Source organism: Scleropages formosus, chromosome 4, assembly GCF_900964775.1.
Source record: "Scleropages formosus chromosome 4, fSclFor1.1, whole genome shotgun sequence".
Classification (NCBI taxonomy): domain Eukaryota; kingdom Metazoa; phylum Chordata; class Actinopteri; order Osteoglossiformes; family Osteoglossidae; genus Scleropages; species Scleropages formosus.
Window position 1 is genome coordinate 38840328 of NC_041809.1, and position 12328 is coordinate 38852655.

General features: G+C 45.5%; 1 protein-coding gene across 2 annotated transcripts; it reads right to left on the minus strand.

Moving 5' to 3' along the window:
* Positions 1–3873: 3873 nt before the first annotated feature.
* On the minus strand, positions 3874–7382 carry LOC108934260 (G-protein coupled receptor 12-like). 2 transcript variants are annotated; one of them, XM_018751839.2, is made up of 2 exons: positions 7315–7382; positions 3874–6012 (listed from the first exon to the last, which is right to left on the minus strand). In XM_018751839.2, the coding sequence occupies exons 1-2, from the start codon at positions 7346–7348 to the stop codon at positions 5000–5002; spliced, it is 1047 nt and encodes a 348-aa protein (XP_018607355.1). In that variant the 5' UTR covers positions 7349–7382; the 3' UTR covers positions 3874–4999. The 2 variants fall into 2 exon arrangements, with proteins under 2 accessions (XP_018607355.1, XP_018607354.2); XM_018751838.2 differs by lacking the exon at positions 7315–7382 and adding an exon at positions 6966–7282.
* Between the last annotated feature and the right edge of the window lie 4946 nt (positions 7383–12328).

Genomic DNA, 12328 nt, shown 5'->3' on the forward strand with positions numbered 1-12328 from the left:
CCTGCTTACCACTCTTTGTCACCAGTTTGCTCCCTGAAACCCACAGAAGAAGGGCTCTTTAACTGGTGAACCAACACAGCTGCGCAGCATCTCTGACTTCTGAGAGTCATTTTGTGTTTTTCACCGTCTCCTTTGCTGGCCAGACTGTATTTCGTCACTCCACGTATAGAATCTCTGACTGCCAGGGCAGGGATTGCTGTCACCTGCGATCTCTGACCAGAAACCAGAAAGATGGTACTAGAGGCTGCAATATGTACAGCACACAGTAGCCTCTAGGACCATCTTTCTGGGTTTTTAGATGAGCCAGGGCTCTCCTGACCAAAGCAGACCAAAGCAGACCAAAGCTTGCCTGTTGTGGTCCCTAGAGAGTGCCAGCTTGTGATCAGTGCATTATGACTGAATGCCTAAACCGCACCGGAAACTTCCAAAAAGATGTTATGTGACTTTTTCCATTGGTAACAAAATAGTGGCAAAGCGACTCTATAATCCGAAGGGTGCCATTATTTTTTTTTATCTTCCATCTTCATATCTGTAAGACACTTTCAGTGTGATTAAGTACAATTAATATACAAATCTGAGCATTAGTAAGCCAAAAAACGGAAACAGAATTATTCCCGTAAACATACCTAAACTAATGCCCTAGTGACATATACAAAAATATAGCTCTATATCTAAATATGGTTTCAGTTAAGCATTGCATCAGAAAAATAACGCTACTTTTAAGTAACCTTAAGGAACTAAAATCCTGTGCCCCACATCTGAAACATAAAATGAAGAAATAAGGACAATACAATGCATGTTGGCCCTGGACCATCAGCTTTGTTGGTACCAAGGAGACATTGGGTTGGTGTAACAGTTGCAGGATTTTACGAATATAAAACGTTTCAGTACCACCGCTATTAGTTTTAAAACACCTCCAATGGATCCTATTATTATTCTTTCTGCAATACTTAGCTTGTTAGCGTAAACTAAATATCTAGAAATGACACATAGTGCACAAGTCCTCATAATTTCCGAAATGTCAATCAAGCGTCTCCTGTAAAATGTGCAAGGTATGAATATGGGATGTAGGAGGAGGTCATTAAGGTGATACTAAGACGCTCCACCAAGTGCCCATAGCCCACTTCCACTGCTCTTGCAGACCACTGGCAGACAGATGATGACCTCGCTCATTAACCGCACAGAGTAACAGTGCACAACATCCATACACGGGCGTACACATCATGTGGAAAACGCAGTATTTGCAGAACGCCCCTGTAGCAGCCGTGGGCCATTCTTCCATTGCACTCATACTGAGTGGTGAAAAAAGCAGAAAGGAGACCTTGGTGGCTTTCATCGTCTTTCTGTCTCGTCTTGCAGCGAACAGTGCTGTTGCTTTTGTGGCTCGGCAGCAACAGAAAGATTTTGCTTTCACGTGGGTCTTTGCAGATGTACATTTTGTCCACAGGCCTCTGGTCAAAGTCATCCTCTCCTACTGGGCAAGGTCAGTCCATAATTTGCATTTAATGCTGATTTCTCTCTATGAACTTCTCACTTTTTCCTGTTATGATTCATTTTCTTATAAAGTAATGTGTGTTACGTGTACTACACATAAGCAATTGTTACCTTTTTATTTCAAATGATGTGATAAATATGGTATTTTTAATGGTGCACAGTCCAACATGTATTGTAAACACTGCTATACACAAATATGTAAATAAAATATCAATAAAAGATTTGAAACATATTTCGACAAACTACACCATTTTCTATATGGCGGTATTATATTTTCCCATATATTACTGTTTCTTAAAGGAATATTACACTCTCATATCTTTCACTTACATTAAATATTATTGCAAGAGATCATAACTAAGGCCAGAAAAAAATTACATACATGTTAGTTTTGTATGTAATAAAATAGGTTTACAGTTTGAAAAACTGTTTCATAGCATTGTATAATTTTCAGTCACTTGCATAATCATAATTGTTACTTGCTTACCCGCTCAAAACAAAAAATATAAAAGTTCACATAAAAATGTTTGCAAGTATAAAACCTACTGCATGTATCAACATATGTGTACCATTGCTGGGATGTCAAGTTTTATAGTTGATATTTTCCCCAGTATTATTGTTACAGTTTATTTTTTGGTAACAGCATGAGCAATGATACTCTCCAGTACAATCAACTTGATGTAAAAAATAAAAAGTACACTTTCTCCTGCACTTTCCAACAGCACTGGGACGAAACGACTGTTTGTAACTTGTTTTGTTCGTAACTCCCAAGTCACTTTTACCCCTAATTCACAATCTGTGAAAGTTTAAAGATTAAAAAATGACGTCCCTCAATTTATTTGCTGGTTAGATTCTGTAAAAGCATCAGGTACAGCTATAATACATGAAAACAATTAGCAAAACTTGTGAATTGTTTTTCAAAAATTAAATAATAAAAAAAAAGAAATCATGACTTTAATTATTCTGCCTTCAAAATGAACTCGCCCATTCATGACATAAGGAGGAAGTGCATTTCAAAAGAAGGAAGCAGCAATATGCCAAACACTGGAACGTTATGAAACATTTCAGAATGAAGATGAAAGTTTGTACCACAAGTCCACATTTTTTATATTTCCGTTTGTCCAAGAATGTCGGAACACCGGCAGAATCATGTTCTCAGAACAAAATTATTGACCCCCTGCATTATTAGCGTGTATCACATAATATGTCATCATGCGAGAAAACAGACTTAATTCTGAGGAAGTCTGTACTTGTGGTGTCCCAAAAATGCTTTCTCACATTTTAAACTACTGATAAACAATGAGTGCTGATGGAATCATGATAAGCTACATAGCAGCACGTTCTAAGGATGCTTGATCTTTTACTGCATTCTAACTCTGCTGTACTGCCAATAACCCATGTATGTCTCTCTCTACTGGCTTCTTACACTACAGAGTGGACACTTCGGTGGTTGAACATCTGAATTAACATCCCGTGAATTCATATAAGACCAGCCTGCATGTGACTTTATTAATCAGTTGGTTACGTGATGATGGTGGGAAAAGTAGGCAGGTAGCAGTGCAGCACAAGGACTTCAAGTAGCAACTTGCCATTGTGGCACACTGATGCTGTGTCACTGTGTGAGAAGAGCGCGCTATAAAAGTACATTGAATTGAATGGAAATTTCCATTTTCAGCTGGGAGTTTTTGTTCCTCTCCTTTGTGGACAGTACACATATAGCTCTATAAAAGTACTATATTATGATAGTCAGTAGTCAACTGTCTTCTTTGTTTCTTCATCTGATGTATTTGTTTTCCTTACCTCATGCCTGTGTTAAAGTGCTCTGTGTCACTGTGTGAGAAGAGCGCTATAAAAATAGATTGAATTTAATTGAATTTAATTAAATTGAATTGAATTGAATTGATGGTGTTCGCCAACTGGTAAATGTGAACCGTAGTTTTTACAGCACTCAAAGTCATTGTAACCCAAATATGGCACAGAAGTAGATTCCTTCAGAGGTCGCATTACATTTGGCAAAGTTTGCAGCTAAAAAATGTGGTTTTTTTAGACGGTGGAGTTCCAGCAGGAATGTAAATGTAACAGAAAATGTGTAGTTTCTCCTGCTGCTCTGTATCTTATCTTATAAATGTATATCTTACATTTACTTATTTAGCAGATGCTTTTCTCCAAAATGACTTCCAGTGAACTCTGTATAGTGTTACTATCAGCCCACACACCTTATTCACTGCGGTGACTTACACTGCTAGATACACTACTTACAATGGGTCACTCATCCACACATCAGTGAAACACACACACTCTCACTCTCTGTCACTCACACACCATAGGGGAACCTGAACAGGATGTCTTTGGACTGTGGGAGGAAACCAGAGCACCTGGAGGAAACCCACACAGACTGAGCAGGGTTCGAACACACCGCCTCTCGCACCACCCCCACCGCCTTTGCAAACTTTTACGTTTCTCATTGATTCCTGACACTCACAAGCAGTTCACACTGAACGCAACAGTTTCCTTGTTTTTCTGATCTTGTTAATCAGATCATTTTAATCCTAGACTAGTTATTTTCGCCGGTGTGTCTCGCGTGTCTTGCGATGGTTGTTTCTCGCGGCTTTGACGCCAACCGTCCAGATCTAGGTGTCAGGAAGGCAACATGGCCAACACGGATAAAATGTCTGCTTTTCTTCCAAGGAGCGTGTTTTCCTTGTGCCATTTATTATTTACGGCGCTGCCGCCCGTCGCTGTCCTCGGTGCTGAAACGTCGCGCGAGACGCCCGCGTGTTACCGGCTGCGCTACAGCCCCGTTTGCCACAATGTAGCTCTCCTCGGGTTTTCTTATTACTAGTGTCGGCGAACGCTGCAGTTATGTAATTTCGTCATTTTCCCGCAGAACCTCCCGTATCGCTTTAAAAAGACCCGTCGACACTGCTGGCAATAAGAGGCTCGTCTGTGGCTCGTGAGGTCATGAAATAAAGTGATTTAAGCCGTACAAATAGGGCCGTTACACTGCTGCGAAAAGTGGACGTCTGAGCATAAAAGCGGTGTCATTTAAGGAAACGTATTTCCTTAACATCGGTGTGAGCACATACAGGTTCTGCAGTTGCCCTCACTTACGTTGTGTTAGATTTTGCCACTGTATGTAGGAGATTTTCTTGAAAGGACACAAGTCCTAGATGGCCTTGCCTAGTATTTCAGACACCCTTATCTTAGCTGTGATTTCAGACATTTCTTGGATATCAGGTACAGGTTTCAAAACGCGTGGCCGTGCTCTTCCAAGCACGCTGAAAAAAGCAAACCGAAATTCCCTTTTTGTCCCCAAAGCAAAGGGTGCGCGCTTTGTGCTGCGCATCGGACTGATCGCTTCAGCGGACGATACATTGCATCAATGCATAGCTTACATGTTCCGAAGTCACGGAAACAAGTCATGACGCGCGTCGTGTGCACATCTCCTGCATACAGTTATGAAAAAATATGAGCGATATTTGAAGTGGGGAAAATGACGACGTTGTTATACATCACTTGACGTCCTTGGTCGCAAGGAGAAGTTGGCAGGAACGCATCCACAGCACGCAAGCCACAGGGATTTCTGAATGTCGGGGTTTCGGAACGCGTAAACGACGGGGTTGATGATGGAGTGGCACGTGGCCGGCAGAACCGTGGCGTACGTGTACACGAGCGGGTACCTGGAGTCGGCCACCAGGGAGTACATGGCGAACGGGATCCAGCACAGCGCAAAGGTGCCCAGGATGACGGAGAGAGTGGACACCCCTTTGGTGGTGGAGGAGGCGTGGGACGTGGCCATGAACTGGTGCTGCACCGCGATCTGCTGCGCGTGCCTGAACGCGATCTTGCAGATCTGCAAGTAGAGCTGCATCATGAGCGCGAAGATGAGCAGGAAAGAGACGGCCAGCAGGGCGGCGTTGTTTTTAGTCACGGGCCGACAAATACTGCAGGAGGACTCGTCCTGCAGGCAGTTCCAGCCCAGAACGGGCAGCGAGCCCAGCGCCGCGCACAGCAGCCAGATGAGCAGCAGGATGACGTAGGTGAAGGTGACCGTTCTCTCCGTGTGGTAGGTGAGCGCGTTGTACAGGGACAGGTAGCGGTCCACGGTGATGGCCAGGATGTTGAGCACGGAGGCGGAGAAGGCGGCGATGAGCAGCCCGGCTGACAGCAGCCTCGCGAACTCCGTGTCGAGCATGTAGGTGAAGATGAAGTTGAGGATGAGAGCCAGTCCCGCCAGCAGGTCCGCCACGGCCAGGCTGCCTATGAGCGCGAAGGTGGGCGCTCGCAGGGTGGGCGTGTAGAAGATGACGGCGATCACTATCGCGTTCTCGCACGAGACGAGCGTCCCCGTCACGCACAGCGCGATGTCCCACGGGCTCACGACCACCGGCGGAGGGAGGTCGGCGGTGCGCACGGGCGAGGAGTTCCGTCCTTCTTGAACATCCCAGGCGAGCGGGTTCAAGGAGGAGCTGTTGTGGACTTGGTTGCTCATTGCTGCGGCAAGTGAGTGAATCATAGCTGGGAGATAAAGGGGAGGGGAGGGGTGGGAAGGGGAGGGAAGGGGAGGGGAGGAGGTGGCGGTGTGGGGGAAGAGAGGGAGGTGGTGGTGTGAGTGAGCATCATTAATACTTAAACGGAATCCCCCCACTCCACAGCCCCGCGCAGGAAAATCACGAGCACATGGGGACACGCACGCACACACACACACATTCAATTGTCCATTATTCCACAGACTCGTTCGTGGAAGCAGCACCTAAGGCTTAGCCGAGGAAAAGCGCACCTGCAGTGCGCGTGGATGCGTCGCGCGGAGGACAACGACTACGACGAGCGGCTGTAACAGTTCCGTCACGTGCTTCATACATAGCCTTTCCTCCGCTCTCCATCATGTGTAGCTCGACGTCGGCTGCACGGGGACACGACAGGGTTAAAACACAACCGAGAACATCCCTCGCGCGGGACTGTTGACATCACACCGCCCGAAAGCTATTTTTGGCCCGGTTTAAAAAAAGAGCCAAGTGGACGGAGCTCATTAGACGCATTTCTACGCGCGCGCGCGAGCGGAGCAGCAGCGCAGCTGGAGACGAAGCCCATTCGCTAACGGAGCGCGTTTCCTTCCCGAATTCCCTCATGTTCTCCTCACACATCATGATGAAGAGCCGCAAAGGTCATAAAGGAACCGAAAACGGTGCGATTCCTGGTGCGACGAGTGAAAACGGTCCGCGCTCGATCCCCCGCTCGCGCATCATTTGAGTTCATAAGGCGGTGCAGTTTGATAAAATGTACGGAGATGAAAACTAAGCGAGTCCTCAGTGCGCAGCATCCGCAGTCGCCGTCGGTGTCACTTAATACTGTCGGTCAGGATTGCTCAACATCACTCAGTGTCAGTCAGCGTCAGTCAGCGTCAGTCAGTGTCAGTCAGCATCAGTCAGCATCATCTCACGTTCATCCCATCCTCTGAGCAGCTTTTTTACCGTGGAGCTGCAGTGCATTCCGAGAGAGGCAAAGACAAAAAGAGGCACCGCGGCGCGAGCGGGAGACGCGCGCGGCGATGACACGTTTCCAGTTCTTTCTTTTTCCCTCGCAGCTGAGTTTCATCAAGGCCGTTTTCCACAGAGTCTTTCGCAAAGGCACCTCATTCCTCAGTTTACGTCCATCTCGAGCGTCGCGGACCGCAGTTTTCCTCTCATCATCATCATCATCATCATCATCATCATCACCAGCACCATCATCATCACCACCATCACCATCATCCCGCACCGTGTTCCACATCATTGGACACGGCGCTCGTTTTCACCTCTGACGTCGAAAGAGTTCACTTACATTGAAAGGGTCCGTGAATCAGAGACTCTGTCATCAGGACCGAACTGGAAACAAGGGTGTTAGAGGGGGCGGGGGAAGCGGGGCGTGGGGGGGCGTTGGGAAGGAAGGAAAAGTGCCGCTCATTAAAGTCGACGTGCCTGCTCTTCCTCCTTCCTTCCTCTTCCTCCTTTCCTCCACCACCCTCCTGCCTCCAGAAAACTGTGAGACACACAGTGCTCCTGACCAGTCTCCATCCTGCTCTCAGTCCTGCTCTCACCACGTGGACTTTTACTAGGGTGTACATTATTATTATTATTATTATTATTACAAGCTACCGAGGGGGGCACTATGACATGCTGTTATTACTTTTTGGTGTGTCAACCAGTTCTTACGCCACTGTTGGTTATGAACCTTTATTTATCTGACACGGTTTTCTAAGGTAACTGACAATGCTAGATAAGTTTTTTATTTTCATAAAAATAATGAAAAAATGTTTTGCGGGAGGGGGGGTGTGGTGGCGCAGTGGGTTGGACCGCAGTCCTGCTTTCCGGTGGGTCTGGGGTTCGAGTCCCGCTTGAGGTGCCTTGCGACGGACCGGCGTCCCGTCCTGGGTGTGTCCCCTCCCCCTCCGGCCTTGCGCCCTGTGTTGCCGGGTAGGCTCCGGTTCCCCGCAACCCCGTATGGGACAAGCGGTTCTGAAAATGTGTGTGTGTGTGTGTGTGTGTGTGTGTGTGTGTGTGTGTGTGTGTTTTGCGGGATGTGTTTTTTGTTGTGGTTATATCGCAGAAAGTGATTAAATCAAGAAATTTCTCTGTTTTTAAGCTTTTATTGATTGTGATTTAGATTAGTTAGTTAGTTAGTTAGTTAGTTAGTTTTGCCCATCGTTCCAGGTGGGGTTTAAGCCACCAACAACAGCTTGCTGAAGACTTCTTTTTGTATCAGTTTATCACAGGGTGGAGTTGCTAATCCCACACTCAGCACTTGTTATTTTATTTGGGCTTCAGTTTGGCATTGGAAGAGTTATTGTGGCATTCTCATTATTCTGACATTAGAAGAATTATTGTGACTTAACATAGAACACCAGTTCTTAAACAGTGTTCGGCTAACCAGTTCGGCTAAGAGTCTGGAAGTGATGATTGACTCAAGTCTATCTTTCTCTCAGCAAATCGAAGCCACAACCCCGACCTGCAGATACATCCTGCATAACATCCGCAGGATCCGTCCTTACCTCACAACTGACTCTGCCCAACTACTTGTCCAGGACATGGTGATATCTCATCTGGATACTGCAACTCTTTCCTGTGTGGCCTTCCTGCTACTGCCATTAAACCTCTACAGCTGATACAGAACGCTGCTGCTGCACAAGTTGTGTTTGATTTGCCAAAGCGTTTCCACATATCTCCTCTACTCGTTTCTCTGCACTGGCGTCCTATAGCTGCCCGGATCAATTCCAAGACCCTGGTTATTGTCTACAAATGCATCAGTAGAACTGCTCCCAGCCTCTCTCAACTAGTGTTCCATAGGGCTTGATACTGGGTTCTCTTCTCTTCTCAAGGTACACCTCCTCCCTTGGCCCAGTCATAGCCTCCCACTGGTTCAAATACCACTGCTACGCTGATGATACCCTACGCTGATGGATCCTGTGGCTGTTACACCGGATGTATCTGCAGGTCCGGGTTGTGGCTTCGATGTGCTGAGAGAAAGATAGACTTGAGTCAATTATCACTCCCAGACTCTTAGCCAAGGAGGTGGGCAAAATGAGTGAGTTGTCCAGTTTGATCGATAGATGGTGACAGGAGGACAGACCAGCTGGGAGGTGAAGAATCTCTGTTTTGGAGAGGTTGAGTTGGAGGTGGTGATCAGACATCCATGAAGAGATGTCCGACAAGCAGGCAGCAATGCGTGCGGAAATCTCTGACGCACCAGGTGGAAAGGAGAGGAAGAGCTGGGTATCATCAGCATAGCAGTGGTATTTGAATCCACGGGAGGCTATGACCGGGCCAAGGGAGGAGGTGTAGATCGAGAAGAAAACCCAGTACCGAGCCCTATGGGACACTAGTTGAGAGAGGCAGAGGAGAAGAATGAGAGCTCCGCCAGACCACTTGATAGGATCTGTCAGATAGGTAGGACTCAAACTGTCTTTGTGCTGCTCCTTTGATCCCACGCTGACCAAGAGAGGAAAGTAGAATCCTGTGGTTGACAGTGTCGAATGCAGCAGACAGATCGAGGAGGATGAGGACCAAGGAGAGGGAGGCAAAAATTGAATTTGTTACCTAATAACGGGACAAGCGGTTTCAGACTCTGTGTGTGTGTGTCTATACCTAATAACAAAATTAGGGAAAATCCAAAACAGAGCACCATATTGGTTCAGCGAGTTGTGCTAGTGCCTCGCAGTGCCAGCAATTTGGGTTTGAATGTGGGTTTGAATCTGGGTCAGTCTGTGTCTGGTTTCCACATTTTGCTTGTGTTTGCATGGATTTCTTTCCTGTGTCCAGTTTTCCGTGAATTGGTTGACTGTAAATTACCCGTAGTGTGTGCGTTTGCCCCGTGACGGACGAAAATCTGTCCAGGTTGTACGCCGCCTTGCATCCTGTGCTTCCAGGACAGGCTCTAGACTGCTATGACCCTGAGTTGGCAAATGATGGATGGCCTGTAAAGTGCTCTCTTAATACACACAATTAAGACTCCAAAGAACATTCTGAAGAGCTACTAGACTTGTCCCTTCTGAGTTTCTTTAGTGGCCCTGAGGTGCTAATAGGGAGTACAGAGTACTGGGCATGAAGTTGGCGCAGCAAAATGAAAGTGGAGAAGCACAGACTGGAGGGTGACTGCTGAGTCATCAAGTAGTGGGTTGCATTTTGTGTGTAGGTGGGTTGTGCACATTACTGTGAACTTGAGCACCAGCAGAGATGAGCCACAGCTTCAGAGTTACACCTACGGGCCCTAAAGGGAAAGTGATGCTTCCAAGTTTCTCTCCTGAAGCCTTGTTCTGAGCGGCGGTTAGAGGAGTCGTGTTAATTTGTGTTTCCAACGATGTTGTATTAGGCACCGCATATAACAGGTATCTTTGCATCTTTTGTGCATTTTGATACTTTTATTGGAATTTAGAGAATTCTGACGGTATCTTCCGTTCTAAAATACAGTTTTGATACACAGAGTTTTTAAAAATTAATGATAAAGCATTTTATTAATCAGCTCTTAACTGTGTTATGTAGTCATTTTCTGAACAACAATTTTTGTGCATATCAGTTCTAACAAAGCAGGTATGTTATCCATTCTGCGGAAAATTAGTGACAGAAAACAAAATATAGAGGTTAAAGTACAACGTATTACTAGCTGTGGTATAGGATGTTTAAAATGTTATCCGGAAGGTCTGCGAGGGTTTCAACTGGTTCTTGTTCTTTTCATCTGTCTTGTCGCAATGACTTGTGATCAACTAACCAGCCATCCTGATGTCCTGTTGTCTTTCCTCCTCTGTCCTCCCTCTGTCTCTTTCTCTATCTGTCTGTCTTCCTCTTGCTCTCACACACACACACACACACACACACACTTTCTCTCTTTCTCAGAATGAAGAAGAAGACGCTCAGACAGTATCCAGCTCCAACAATCAGTACCAAGCAGAATAACCAAAGTCCAGAGAGGGATACAAAGCACCCAGAATGAGTCACAGTTGCAAACTTGGTAGTCAGTAGTAAACCAGTACATCCAGTATTACTGCATTGCGCTCTTCTCAATGTTTGTGTTCGTAAGTGGCAGGCAACACAGTTTATGTGTCAGTCGCCCAGTAGCCGAAGAGCCGTTTTCAGTCCATAGTTCAAGTGCTTTTGCCACAAGCCCTCATTGTGTGGAAGCTCTCAGAGCTCCTCAGACACCTGAAAACCTCCCTTTATCCATCTCATTTCCCTTGTGGACTGAAGTGTTTCCTTCGCTTCATTTGGGAATGCGTGTGTGTTCGTGTGTCTGCATGACAGAGAGAGAGTGCAGGAGAGAAAAACAAGGAGAAAGAAGAGATACGGCACTTTCCTCTCACTGCTTTTTATCATTTTTCATGCAGTGAGATGTACAGTGCAGCCGAGTTGCGCGATATTACTACTGGACACACGGTCGAGCCGGAGAAAAGTGCTCTGCGAGGCGCTGGGGAGGTGAGATGGGTCGGGTTGGGGGTGGGGGGGTAACAAAATCACCTTGTCACAGCTTTCAAAGTGCTGCTTTTTTATTGCTTTTCCCTGGGGAAATTCTTCTCAATCATAGATCTTGATCAGAATGACAACAAATGCTTCGTTCATGTCTCCATGTGCACACTTCCTCGACGCTTACTGCCAGGCCTTAGACGATACGCACCGCATCACCTGTGTCACAAGCACAGACGGAATCCTTCGAAATACACCTTCAAATCATAGTTTTTTATCGGTCACTGCATGATTAATAGATTCAAATCGACCTTTCTGTAGTTAATATGATACTCTCTTATTATGTCACAGTCTGTAAAATAAGAAAATTCCCACATGCAATTAATATATTTACATATTTGAAATACAGGACATATATTCCAACATATATTGCAGTATATTTTATTATGTACAGGATATGTTTATCTTTCTCTCCAAAAACGTAATACATGGCGCACACCTTTCTGAAGGCATTTTGAAATATTTACTAAATATTTTTAAAATATGTCTAGGCTGAAGTGTCATCCAGTGTAATGTGCTGACCCACATTTCTGGTGTATGTAATGAATGTTTTCTGAAAACTTTTTTGTTAAAAAATTGTTGAGATTATATGTCTAATCAGACGTGGTAATTCATTTTGTTCTTACTGAGAACGGACTGCTTTCTGATGTTTGAAATGTGAAACAAATGTGTATCTGAAAGGTACATCCTCTTCATTTCATACATTTTACTATGATTGCGCTACTTTGAGCGTCACCCTGCCTTGCAAGTTGCTGACACCATCGCGGCCACTAGTGGCTGCATTCCAAACTTTCTGGATGATAGAGGTTTTGCTCTACAGTACTGACCATTGACTTATAAATAAG